This window comes from Emydura macquarii, unplaced genomic scaffold (genome assembly GCF_026122565.2).
Source record: "Emydura macquarii macquarii isolate MOO-44397 ecotype Brisbane River unplaced genomic scaffold, CSIRO-AGI_Emac_v2 contig_2473, whole genome shotgun sequence".
NCBI classification, from domain to species: Eukaryota; Metazoa; Chordata; order Testudines; family Chelidae; genus Emydura; species Emydura macquarii.
Window position 1 is genome coordinate 41,912,079 of NW_027132610.1, and position 14,173 is coordinate 41,926,251.

Sequence of the window (14,173 nt, forward strand, 5' to 3'; positions counted from 1 at the left end):
GTAAAGCAAGAGCAAAGTTCCAGCATCCGTCAAGGGTGGTAAGAAGGAACTGAAGAGGTAGAGGTTCAGCAGCGCCCTGAATAGAACGCCGTGGAGGCGCAACTCCAGGAGGCACCAGAGCCGACCCTATGGGTACTACTAGGTGAAAAGTCTTTTGGTGAACTGTGCACGCAGCGCACACACACCTACTTGGAATCGACATGAGCAAGCACACGAAGAAGAATAAAAGGATATCAATCATATGATGTATATTTGCTCCAAAACACTAGAAATGTAAAGGTGAAAATGTTATATGGTCAAGCTTTTGGTTAACCTATTTTAATAGAGAATTTTTTATTCTGATAATACACAAATTGTTGTATTATGAAATCTTTACATTGTTGTTTTGTTATTCTGTGAAAGATTGTTTTTGGTGATTTGCCTGGGTACTTTAGCAACAGGAATGTAGAAATAGTTCAATAAATGTAATCCATGTCCCAGAACTGTGACAATATTTACTCTGTCCAACATAGAAACATAACAAAAATTAGGTAATTCAGTACCTAAAAATTGGCCTTCAAACTGAGTTCAGAGGCACCTCCTTACCAACCACGGTATGGCAACTCAGTTTAGTGATGCAAAAGAGATAGCTTTATTTTTATGATTAAAAAACCTAGCTAATTTCAAAATGCTGAAAAAACACTGTAGTTTCTTTATTAAAGATTTATCGACAAAGAAACGTTTTCAGATTTTTCAAAAATTTCACTGAAAAGCTAGGATACTAGGACTTAAATATTCCTCTGAACTGTTGGAAACCCAAAAAACAGAATTAGTCAAATATAATCAGATTTAGAAAGACGCTTCAGAAATGTTACTCATACAAAATTATCTATACATTCATGTGATAAATGCACGTTATTGTATGGCATCCTCTACGACTACAATAACATTTATCTTTGTGCATACATTTTTGAGCTATGAAAACATTACAAATATATCATGAGGAAAGATTTTTTTTTTTTAATTACTTATCTCAATTTCTGTAGGCAGGTTATACATACCTGAGCAACTTCTGTACTGGCACTCTGAGCCTCTGCAGGCTCAATATTACTTGCAGGTACAGGTCCTAATCGCTCTTTGACTGACTGCTTCACTGTTGGTAAACTGGGTTGCTGAACTAAAGGCTGTATTACCTTAAAAAGAGGAAAAAATCTTAAATCAAAGCACATTAACATTTTAGTGCTAACAACAGGGATTGCTTCTTATGTAAATCAATAAAGATACAATGAAGCTATTACTGTCTCCTTTTAAATTTATAGTATTTCCTTTCTACCATTATAAAGTTTTATCTTTGCTACCAAAAGAAGCACCTTCATTAACTAACCGCATAGTATATACAGTAATCGGACTTTTCACTTGTGGGATTTCTGTGCAAAAATACATATTCTCACATATATGCATGACCAAACCTGTGCTTAAATAGATACCCATACACCTCCTAGACTTTAAGGCCCATCCTAATCATCGAGTCTAACCTGAGCACCGTAGGCCACAGAACCTCACCCAGCCTCTCCTGTTATAGATCCGTAACCTCTGGCTGAGTAACTAAATTCCTCAAATCATGGTTTAAAGACTTCAAGTTACAAAGAATCTACCATTTACTTTAGTTTAAACTAACAAGTGACCATGCCTCATGCTGCAAAGGAAGGTGAAAACCCCCAGGATCTCTGCCAATCTGACCCAGGGGAAAATTCCTTCCCGATTCCAAATGTGGTAATCAATTAGACCCTTAGCATATGGGCAAGATCCATCAGACAGATACCTGGAAGAGAATTCACTGTAGTAACTCAGAGCCCTCCCCATCTAGTTCCTCATCCCCAGCTGTTTGGGATATTTGCTACTAGCAGTCACTGGGGCTGGGAGTGGGAGGCGGTGTCTCCTCCAAGAAGTTCCTGTTCACTTTTTGCAAACTGTTCTCCTTGAAGTGCAGCAAGACAAGCTGGTCTTTGAAACATTTGATGATCATATCCTGACTGACAACTAGTATTTCTGCATTGTTTGGCAAAAAAAATTAAAATTCAATTTGTGTAAGACTGAAAAATGCTTCTGAGAGCCCTACGGAAGATCATCTTTATCATTGCTAGACTTTCTCCCTGTGGGCACAGGAAGCTGAGTGGGACAGGAGCTACTCTTAGGCCAATTTAAAAGATCAATAGATCATTGAAAAACAAACCACTTTTTTAATTCCAAACTGCCCTTTTCATATCTGGAAAAAATTGTGGACAACAGCAGTTACAGATACAGATACATTTACCACAGAATCAGGAGGCATCAGAAATCGTGGTAAAAATCTGGATGTTATAAAACTGAGAATGCGATATAAATTGCAGATATGAGATCAGATATTAATTCAGATAACAGAAAAGACGGTTAGTAACCTTCTGAAATTGTTATTCTTCGAGATGTGTTGCTCATGTTCATTCCAATTCAGTGTGTGTGTGCTTTGTGCATGGTTGCCGGAAGGTTTTTTCCCCAGTAGTACCTGGGAGTCGTGCGTCCATTGCACTTCACATAAAGGCCTGCGAACCCTCAGTTCCTTCTTGCGAAGAGACTCCCACCACCAGGAGCTGCTGAACTTCTTGAATTAGAAGTTGCTCATGAGGGACGGGGAATGGGGGGGACATAAAGGTGGGAGGGAGTGGAACTGGATAGAGTATCCCAATTCTACCGTGCATAGGACCCACTAGTTTGAAGTAATCTGGGTCCATGCATGGTACAAATGGGATAAAAGGTTTGAAAATAAAAGTGGTGGAGGGTCTGAGTGCTGTACTGCTATGCCATCCTCAAGCACACCCTCAAAAGTCTTATTTTGGGCCTACAGGCTGCTTCGTGGGGCCCTCATTTCGACCAGATGAGAACTTGTAGGGCTTTCTTCTGTTGTTATTGTTCTTTCTGCACCTCCTACCATTAAAATCCTGCCTCTGATGGGGCCAGTAAAACTGGGGAAGAGGCTGCGGTCTGAACTGTCTCCTCTGGGGGTGCCAGTGTGTGCATTCCCAAGGACTTAAGGGTACCCCTAGAATCCTTTAAACTGCAATTTTGCATCATTCTGGTCAGAGAACAGCGACTGGCCCTCGAATGGTAGGTCTTGCACAATTTGTTGGACTTCGTGGGGGAGGCCTGATGCTTGCAACCAAGAGCTGCTATGCATACATACCCCGAGGTCATAGTCCAGGCACCTGCATCCGCTGCATCTAAAGCCCCTTGTAATAAAGCTTTTGCTATCGTCTTGCCCTCCTCCATGAGGGCCACAAACTCTTTCTTGGAGTCAGCAAGGATAGACTCCACAAACTTTTGGATAGATGCCCAGGTGTTATAGGGGTAACTGCTCAGGACAGCCTGTTGATTCACCAGACGGAGCTGTAGGCCGCCGGTGTAATACACCTTCCTGCCGAATAGGTCCATTTTCTTGGCCTCGTTGGCTCTAGGTGTAGGGCGTTGGATCCCCTGCCTTTTCCTCTTGTTGGCAGCCAGGATGACTAGGGAGCCCAGGCGGTGGTGGGTATACAGATACTCATTACTCTTAGACGAGACGAAGTATTTGCGCTCGACCCTTTTTGCGGTTGGAGGGATTGAGGATGGGGTTTGCCAAATTGGCTTCATATTTTTTTCAATAGTTTTTATTAATCCTAAGGCCCCCCTTGATGGCCCTAATGGGGACAATATATCAATCACTGGGTCCGTCCCCCTCAGCAACCTCCTCGACCTGGATTCCCAGGTTCTGCGCAACATGGAAGAGAAGATCCTGGTGCGCCCTATTGTCCTCAATTGTTGGTGCCGGAGTGGTGCCCGCCACTTCCTCATCCGGCAAAGAGGACGACGACTCCTTAATGGGCCAGTCTCTTGTCCCTTGGCACCTAGAGGGTCGCATGATACCGAGCACTCCGTCTCCTCCACAGCGCCGGCAGCGTCGGACTCGGTACCGAAATAGGTGCCTCCATAATCAGTGCTGTGTCCAGGATTGAGGTCTTGCTTGGTACCGGTGTTGGAATGGGAGATGGTCTCTGATCTAGTGTGGTAGAGCCCGCTCCCTGACACTAAGAACAAGGACCGATTGGATTGGGGTCCCTGCACCTGGTGAAAAGTCCACAGGGTCCAGAAGGGCCATTGGGATGGGTTTTACCACTTAGGGAGCCATGGCACTGCAAAAGGCTGAGACATCTCTTGGCCTTGGTGCCAACTCCTGACCCAGCACCAATTTCTCTGTGAGGTGAGGGATTCCACCTCAGACTCTGATCCGGACCCAATTCCCTGAGACCATGGTGGTGCGGTGCCAGTGACCAGTACTGGGGCAACGGTTGTTGGGACATCAGAGTGGGCTTCCCCTTGGGAGGTACCGACTTGTGCGGCACTGGTGCTAACGCTTCCGGTGGTCTTCCCCGGAACTGTGGTTACTGCAGCACCATGTTCTCAATGAGTCCCTGCCGTTTCAAATGTCTCCAGGGTGGAGGGTGACTGAATGTCCTCCACCTCCTCATCCAGTTCCCTGGAGGGAGGAGTGGCCGGCAACGGACTCGACACATCCTTCTCCAGGACCAGAGTCAATGGTGCTGTGGTTCTAGGAATAATGCTTGAATGGCCTGACACGGTCTCACTATACTATCTCCCTTACATTGTCCCGATGGTTTCAGAGTGGGTGAGCGACCCCTGTCCAACTTTTTGTACCTTTTCCTAGGGATTGGTGAATGAGAGCGGTGCCAAGCACTCTCCATTCTTGGTGCCGGCAACTTCTTACCGTGTCGAGGGTCTTGAGTACTTGAGTCCTTCCTCAGCACTGGGTCGCGGACAGAGGCTGGGGCACTTCTAACCAACGCCGATGAACTGGGTGCCGGCTCCAACGGGCTCGGAGATGGTCGAAGAGCTGCTTCCATCAGGAGGAACTTCTACCTCTGGTTCCTGGCCTTCTGGGTGCGAGCGCGGAATCCCCTGCAGATTCTGCACCAGTCTTTCTGGTGTGCCTCCCCGAGAGATTTAAGGCATATGGAGTGTAGATCACTCCTTGGCATGGGCTTCTAGCACACCTTGCATGGTTTGAATCCAGGGGACCGAGGCATGCCCTGGACGAACAGACTGATCCCTTAGGGGATCTGCCTAAGCTACCTAACTAACTACTAACTGTTCTCTTAACTGCATACTATTAAAGCTAACTGAACTATTTACAGGTACAAAGTGATTGAAGCACTGGGAGAAAAGGACTCTTGTTGTGCAAGAGGTGATGGATTCCAGCCGACCGTCATAGGTGGTAAGAAAGAACTGAGGAAATGGAGGTTCAGCAGGCCCTTATATGGAGTGCTATGGACGTGCAGGGGGTGCAAGAGCCGACCCTATGGGTACTACTGGGGAAAAACCTTCCGGCAACCATGCACGAGTGCACACACACCTAACTGAAATCGACAGGAGCAAGCACTCAAAGAAAAACATACACATATTCATGATCCTGAGATGCAGATTAAGGAGTACAAAAATTTGGGTTTACTTTTTTTGTGGTTGGTAATTCCAATTTTTTTTTTTTTATTTTGCTTTTCATAGTATTCTGTACATTCTGTCCTTATTTCTTATTAAGAGTTAAGTTTTCCCTTTGGAAAAGTTCAACTCATAGCCCCTCCACTCTTAGGAGCGTTGCACCTTCTTGAGCCACATGAGGGCCTTTTTGAAGTTGAAGGGGAGTTTCTGAAACCCTATATCCATTTAGGAGGGGCTAGCTGGAAGACATTCCAGCCCCAACCTGCATAGTAGAATCTTTATTAGGCTCATCTGGGCCTCCATCAAACCAAACTAGGATCACCTGGTGATTAGCAACCTAACAAAGCCTGTGGGTTATCACCAAGCAGCATCCTAAGTCTCACTTTCAGTTCTTCCCACACCTGTGGGAAGAAAAAGGGAACTTACCCCCCACAAAAAGGGAACTTCCCCTCCATCACTTCCCTCCAAATTCCATGTTCTTTAAAGCACACCTTTGATGTACTCCCTTCCTAAAGAGGAACATACGCATTTCTATATTCCTACAGGAGCACCTTTGTAAAGAAGTACATTCTACCAGACCTTCCTACAGGAGTGAGCATGTACGTTAGGAAAGGAAGCAGGGGAAACAGGTACTTTTGGGGGTGTAGAGCAGAGCAGAGAGATACTCTCCCATTAAAAACAAGATGCATAAATCTCTCACATCTCACACTTTGCTACAAGAAAAAGACTATACCAGCTAAAAACAATTATGTCATTTAGCAGAGCAGACACTAGTTTAGATCCTTGCTTTATGTAAGAAGAAAAGGAATTACATGGATTAGAATATTCCACAAGTCACATAATAGTACTTAGGTAAGACATCATGTGAAGGCTTAATTCATATTTTGCTAATCAGCTCTTGAAACTCATGCCTAAGACCCACGACCACTATTATAAAACTTATGAATAAAATCAGTTACAACTAGGATTAGTTATTGTTCTTTTAAAATTTATATTATAAATTGTCATCTATTTTCCAGTAATTGAATAAGAATGACCAATTTCAACAAAATTTAGCTAAAATTCAAGCATACAGACTTAACTCCTTTACCTTCTGCATGGTAGCTGGCATTTGTGGAGCACTGGCTTCTCGATGCCAATAGACTTTAATAAAGCGATTATTTAATACTGCTTCTGTGCTTGATATAGCTTTCTTTGCTTCCTCGTGTGTGGAAAACTGGATAAGGGCACCTTCTGGATCACCATGATAGGCAACCTAAGATTTTATATAGAAAAGTCAAACTTAGAACACAGCAATTCCAACAAAACATATTCAAACTGACGTCAGTCAATATTACCATTAAATCACTATTTTCAGGAGCTCAAAAGCTTCTAGTTTAAATCCATTATGGGTTAAGTATTTAGTATTTGTGACTTTAGACTGAAAGGATTTATTTTTAATATTACAATATTTAAGTTTGGCTGTTTTTAAATAGGGAGAGAAACAAAAGTTAGTCATACAAAATCACTTACATACTTGTAAATTAAAATACACCAGTTTTAAAACAGGCACATTTATATACAAATTAGTGATGTAAAAATTAGTTTAATTAAAATCTGTTTATATGTTCTAAAAATAGAACGTTTAAACGGTTAAACGCCTGGGGCGGGGAGCCGTGTTGGGCTCGGTTCCTCACTGCCAAGTGAGAGCTGCCTAGCTGTGGCTCCCTCCACCAACCGTGCAAAGCTGTAGCTGGGCTGGGCAGCTTTCAATCACGGGGAGCTGAGCTGAGCCCAGCTGTGGCTTCCCCCACTGGGCTCTGCACCTCCCCCCAGCTTGCGGGGAGCAGAGCCCAGCTGTGGCTACCCCCTCCCTGCATTGGGCTCCGTGCCTTCCTGCCGCTCGTGGGGAGCCGAGCCCAGCTGCCGCTTCCCTTCCCCCCATCCCCAGTTTAAACGGTAATCAGCTGTTTAAAACATTTAAATGGTTAAGCTTTTACATCCCTAATACAAATAGTTCTTACTGAAGACTAGTGTCTCTTGCTATTGAAGTTAAATATTTTTTTCAAAAATCATGAATTAAACTTCTGGGCACAATAGTATGGGGTTCATATACAACTGCACTCTGATTTAACAGGGTTTCTGTATATATATATTTATGCAAGGACATCCCAGGATCACAAGCCTGTTCTCTTTTCAGTCATTTACAAATCTATGTGCAACTAATCAAGCCTAAGAGAAATTTTATTACTATCTTCCTGAGGTATTATTAAAATTTCACCACCATCACGCCTCCCAAGACTGCTTTTTTGTATTTTAAACTGAAATATCCAACACACTGAATTAAAATAGCCCACGTTTCTATAGTATATATAGCTTAGTAATACCAAAGGTATATACAGAACATAACAATAAGAAGGTAAACCAATGTCAGTTACAGTATACTTACACATGTAGAACAGTGAGTAGAATGTATACAGATACTTAGCAAAAAAACCTCTATCTTCCAAACAGCTGAATGAAATTATTCAATATTCCCTCTTGTGGCATAAAATAACTTACTCAGTAATAGCTTCATAATTATGGTTATAATCAGAAAACTGTGTGTGGAAAACTACATTGACAAATTTTCAAGAATTAAGTGTGAATGCAACCACAACTACAGTGGAGGTGAGAAGATCTAAGAAAGGAGAATGGCTCCCTGCAACCAAACGCATGGAGGTTGTTGAAGAGATGAAAGAACTAAAGAAGAGAATTTAACAAAAATGAGACAGCAGTAAAAGAGCTATCTTGCAATAAGAGCATGTGGACAAAGACAAGGAAGTTAAAAGATCCATCAGAACACACAAGAGAATGGATGGAAAATAAAGATAAAAGCTAAGGAGATGTACAAGAAAGGAGATTCTAAAAAGCTTTTTTCTAGTAGCTAAACAACTGACATCTCAATCCTCAAACTGTTGTGGCATCATGAAGGCTCGAGTTGGTACAATTTTAACTGGAGAGGAAGGATCTGACTGGATGGACAATTTCCAGGTTGTACTCAACCAGCTAGAACCATTAACACACTCAGAGAGGTGAAGAAATAGCAGACTTACCTAAATCACTAGAAGTAATTGCCTTTGAGGATGTAACTGAGGTCATAAACCAACTGAAGAGTGGTAAACCAACAGGTTATGATAAGACAGATGCTGAAATGTTAAAAGCTGGAGAGGAAATGATGGTGAATTACATGTGCAGGTTGTAAAAAATTGTTTGAGAAAAGGAGGTCTGTTCTGAAGACTGGAGAAGATGTGTCATCTTCTATAAAATCCTTAAAAGGGGGGAAGTAGCCTATTTGTGGTAACTGTAGAAAGGTGACACTCCTATTGTACAGGAAGATTTTGATAGACCAGTAAAGGGCCAGGGACCATGATAGCAACAAGTACGATAATCAATATTACATTAACAGCAGCCAAACTTGGTAGGCCTTTCTTCAGGCCTTTACAACTTGGCATGACTAAGTCAGGAGGGAAGAAGGTTTGGGCGATCACAGGAAGGGAGCCTCTTGCTCAACCTTTGCCTGACCCTGCACCCCTCCTCTGATGCTCTGGTGCATTTGCTGGGATCTGTGTTTCAGGAAAAGACCAATAAGCTTATTTATGCATGCCTTCTGAAAGATGATTGTCCAGGTCTCAAGATATTCAGAGGTGTTCTATAGGAACACCTCTAGTTAACTAGTACTCTGAGGCAACCTCTTGATTAGCTTTTGAAACTGCTTGCCAAATGAGTTTTTTTTTTCTTGATGTGTTATTACCTACAAAAAGGATAAATGGGGGGAGAGGCTTGGACTCTTTGGGATCTTTTCTTGGACATGGCTTCTGGATCCTCCAATGACAGATGGAAGATCAGGCCAGTCGAAAAGCTGTTACCACTCAAAAAACGCCCCAAACTTCGGTAATTATTGAGGGCTGGGGTGTTTTACTAACCTGTTGTGGACATGTGTAAGTGCCTGTGCCTAAGTAAAGTATAGCTTTAAAGTAAGAGCACTCTTGTTGTTATACTGTTTCTACTAGTCCATCTATCCACTGGACAGCAGTGTCTCCATTTGGCTTATTTCCTGACACCACCTCACACAAAGTAAAGTTACCCGAGGTTCTGCCAACCCAAAGGTCGGGGTAACACTATCTGTACCTGAACAAGTGTTTTGCATTATCATCTAGAGTAGGATGAAAAAGTCCTTAGGGACAGGCTGGATTTCAATCTGGTAGGTTGAGTCCAGACCAGATTTTCACCTTGAGAAGAACTATTGAGCAAGGTTAGAATACCAGGAGAAGATGATTTTTAATTTCTTTGATTTTACTAAACCATTTGATAAGGTTCACAGAAAAGCCCCCTAGAAGATCCTGAGACAATTCCAGTACAGATTGTTAATTTGATAAAAGCTGTGTGTGATAAATGGAGACACAGAATGGTTTAAGATTGTTACTGGCATAAGGCAAGGTTGTATATTATCCCTGTTTCTCCCCTGCATTGTCACAGACTGTGATAAGTGCAAGGCTTGTATTTTGCAGACGATATAGTCATATTGGATACAAACTTGGATGGAATGAAAAGACTCATTATGAGCACAAAAACAGAAGCTGCAAGTGGGACTTCACATCAATATGCAGAAGAACAAGACCATGGAGACAGGAGAGAATGCTGCCAACGCTGGCAGATGTGTAATTGATGGAGAAGACTACTGAAGAGCTGATGACTTTTTTCTATCTTGGAAGTACAATATCTGCTAATGACCATCACTAAAGAAGTGAAAGAAAAACTGGTAAAGCAGCAGCTCATTTTCCCATTTGCCAGACATTTGGAAGAAGAAGAAGATACATCTACACATGAAAATGACATTGTAAAATGTTAATGTCCTTTCAACACTACTACATGCCTCTGAAATGTAGCATATGGTAGAAATACACAGCAGAAAGCTGAATACATTCCACCAGCTTTATTTAAGACAAATCATGGGCATTTATTGGTGAGACTGTGAAACCAAAGTTCTGTGCCGTGCGTGTCAGTAGACGGCCTATTCAATAATTAGACAGCTACAGTGGTTTGGCCACGCGATCAGGCTATCCTGTGGCAGAAGTACAACGTAAGTCTTACATTGGATTCCACCCGGGAGGAAAAAAGCCTGGATGACAAAGAATGACTTATCACAAGACTTATCAGAAATGATGCTGCCATCACGGAGAAAACTTACGATGAAGTCAAACATCTTGCACTGGACAGACAGCAGTGGGAAAACTGGGTAGCCTCATGTGCCACTAGGCACAGGAGAGTCTAAATCTAAGTCAGTCAAATGAGAAATCAATTCTTTGCTGAAACACTTTAAGTTACAGATATTTTAAAGTTACATTTTGAAATTTTAGAAGTTTTTGCTGTCTGTCTAAAAACTGGAAACATTTCATACAACTAAATATAGTTACAATCTGCCTTTTCCAGCATAATGATGTGCACTTCCAAGTATGCATTTGTCCTAGTAGATTTTATCAATTCTATACAGGGTAAGAAGAGGTGGAATCTTTGTAATGATGGGGCAACTCAGGCTTCTGAGAAAAGAAACGGTTACTCACCTTTGGTAACTGTTGTTCTTCAAGAGGTGGTGTTCATGTCCATTCCAAGCAGGTGTGTGCACACCGAGTGCACGATCGTCGGAAGGTTTTTTCCCCCAGCGGTACCCGTCAGGTCGGTGCAGGCACCCCCTGGAGTGGTGCCCTCATGGTGCCGAATATACGGCCCTGATGCCCTGCCGCCCCTTCTTGTTGTTCAGCTCCAACAAGAAGGGTAGGCGGGTGGGTCTTGGAATGGACATGAGCAACACATCTCGAAGAACAACAATTACAAAAGGTAAGTAACCGTTTCTTCTCCTTCAAGTGCTTGCTCATGTTGATTTCAAGCATGTGACACTCAAGCTGATCCTAGGAGGAGGGGTTGGAGCTCACCAGACGGCTGACTGCAGCACAGCCCTGTCGAATCCCGTGTCATCCCTAGCCGCTGGGTAACGGCATAATGTGAAGTGAACGTATGGATGGAGGACCATGTTGCATCCTGACAAATGTGGGGATCTTCGCCAAGAACACTGCCAAAGTTGCCTGTGCCCTGGTTGAATGTGCTGTCAAGGATGGGGCTGAAACCTTAGCCAAGTCATAGCAGGTTCTGATACAAGTAACCCAAGACAAATTTGTTGGGATGACACTGGAGTGCCCTTCACCCGATCTGCCACTGCTATGAAAAGCTGGTTCGACTTCCGAAACGACTTGGTACGCTCCAAATAGAATGCTAACACCCACTTAACATCAAATGAATGGAGGGCACGCTCCCTGCTGCTAGCGTGTGGTTTAGGGCAGAACAATGGCAAAAAGATTTCCTGACTTGTATGGAAGTGGGAAACCATCTTGGGGAGGAAAGCTGGGTGAGGGCATAGTTGCACCTTGTCCTTGTAGAACACCATATATGGTGGGTCCGACGTCAATGCCTTAAGTTCTGACATCCTTCTTGCTGCGGTGATTGCCACAAGGAAGGCCAGGACAAGTACAGAAGGGAGCAAGTAGCCAAAGGCTCAAATGGGGGCCCGCATTACCTTATTAAGCACCAAATTCAGGTCCCAAGCTGGTATGGGGTGATGAACCGTAGGGTAAAGCTGTTCTAGTCCTTTAAGAAAGCGCGAAACTATGGGATTGGCAAAGACTGATCTGCCTCCTTCCCCCGGGTGGAACACAGAGACTGCTGCTAAGTGCACCTTAATTGATGAAATAGCTAGCCCTAGCTGTTTCAGGTGCAGCAGACAGTCCAGGATAAGGGGCAGCGGAGCCCGGTCAGAAGGAGTAACATTTTGAGACGACCAGATGGAGAAACTTTTCCATTTTGCCAATTATGCCACCCTAGTGGATGGTTTCCGGCTACAAAGGAGGACCTCCTGCACCTGCTGTGAGCACATGGCCTCTGTAGAGCTTAACTATGCAGCCTCCATTCTGTGAGGTGGAGTGAGCCCAAGCTGGGGTGGTGGAGCTGTCCGTGGTTCTGAGTGATGAGGTCTGGGACCAGGGGCAGAGTGATCCGGGTGTCTATGGACAGTTGCAGCTACGTTGTGAATCAGTGTTGCCTAGGCCAAGCTGGGGTTATGATGACGACCGAGGCCCTGTCTCTTCTGACTTTCAGGAGGACCTTGTGAATAAGAGGGAACAGCAACAAGGCATATGACAGGAACTGGCCCCATGGGAGAAGTAATGCATCCACTAAAGAACCGCGGCTGTAGTTCCAGTAAGAGCAGACTGATGGCACTTCCTGTTGGAGAACATCTCAAAGAGGTCCACCTGAGGAGACCCCCACTTTCGGAAAATGTCTCGTTATATCCAGGCGGAGAGACCACTCGTGAGTGGTGAAGGAGCGGCCGAGGTGATCCACTAGTTCATTCTGGACTCGACAGGTATGATGCATCCAGGTGGATAGAGTGGGCTATGCAGAAGTCCCACAGGCTGATGGCTTCTTGGCACAGGAGTGTGCTTCTCCCTTCCTGTTTATATAGAACATTGCTGTGGTGTTGTCTGTCATCACCAACACGACTGTCCCCTGAAGTTGAGGCAGAAAAGCCTGGCATGCCAGCCAGACTGCCTGAAGCTCCCGGACATTTATATGGAGTGACAACTCGCCCACGGACCACAAACCTTGCACTGTGAACTAACCAAGGTGTGCCCCCCCTTGGCCGAGGCATCCATGGCCAGCACCATGTACAACTACAATATTAACATTAACAACAACTAATTTTAACTTAACTTAGGTTTAAACTATCAGGAACCACTATGCTAGAAGAATGCTTGTGAACGCAAGGTGAGGAAGCTCCGACAACTGTCACTGGCAGTGAGAAGGAACTGAAGGGGCGGGGGGTCAACAGGCCCCTATATTCGGTGCCATGAGGGCACCACTCCAGGGGGCACCTACACTGACCCAATGGGCACGGCTGGAGGAAAAACCTTTCGACAATCATGCAAGTGGCACGCGCACACCTGCTTGGAATCGAAATGAGCAAGCACTCGAAGAAAAATCTGAAGAATTGTACAAGTTTCCAGAGATCTGATGAAGCCAGGAAACCATGTACATAAGAGTTCCTAAGCTCCACATGGCAAAGAGAAATGTGGGGACCCAGCAACTAGTCAGAGCTCCTGCATACTACAGGCCAAGGAGAGATGGAGGTGTTTCAGAAGTCCTGAACTCTATTCTGGCCCAATGTTTTGAAAACCGCAAGGAAATTAACAAATTAACATCCTTAATGTCAAGAAGCAATTTTACCTGAAAGCTGAAGTAAATGTATACACATCAAAGACTGTTAAAAAACTGAGCAAAATTGAGAGAAGGCTACCTAATGGTCAAATACCCTAACATTTCACACTGTTTTAAATAAATGTACAAAACAAAGCGTACCCACTTGGACGGCTGAGGGGAGGTTACCTCAGAGTAAAGAAGATTCCATACCCAGTCACTACAGGAATTATATGGAAACTCAATCCATTTAGCTGTTTTTGGTGTCTGGTTATATAAGACCAGTTTGATGTTAATTCGTAGTTATAAATACATTTTGTACACGTTGAGGAATAAAAGCCAAAGCCTTTGGGAGTAACATGGTCAGCCAGAAAGACTTTGGTTATTTGTCTTGATGAATCACACT

The 14,173-nt window shown here is 43.8% G+C and overlaps 1 protein-coding gene across 1 annotated transcript in view; it reads right to left on the reverse strand.

The window, feature by feature from the left end:
• The window catches only part of RBM26 (RNA binding motif protein 26), a 101,572-nt gene that overhangs the window by 56,112 nt on the left and 31,287 nt on the right, over positions 1–14,173 (reverse strand). The window contains 2 exon segments of the mRNA XM_067563284.1: positions 1,041–1,172; positions 6,593–6,757. Of these exon segments, the coding sequence (XP_067419385.1) occupies positions 1,041–1,172; positions 6,593–6,757 (297 nt within the window).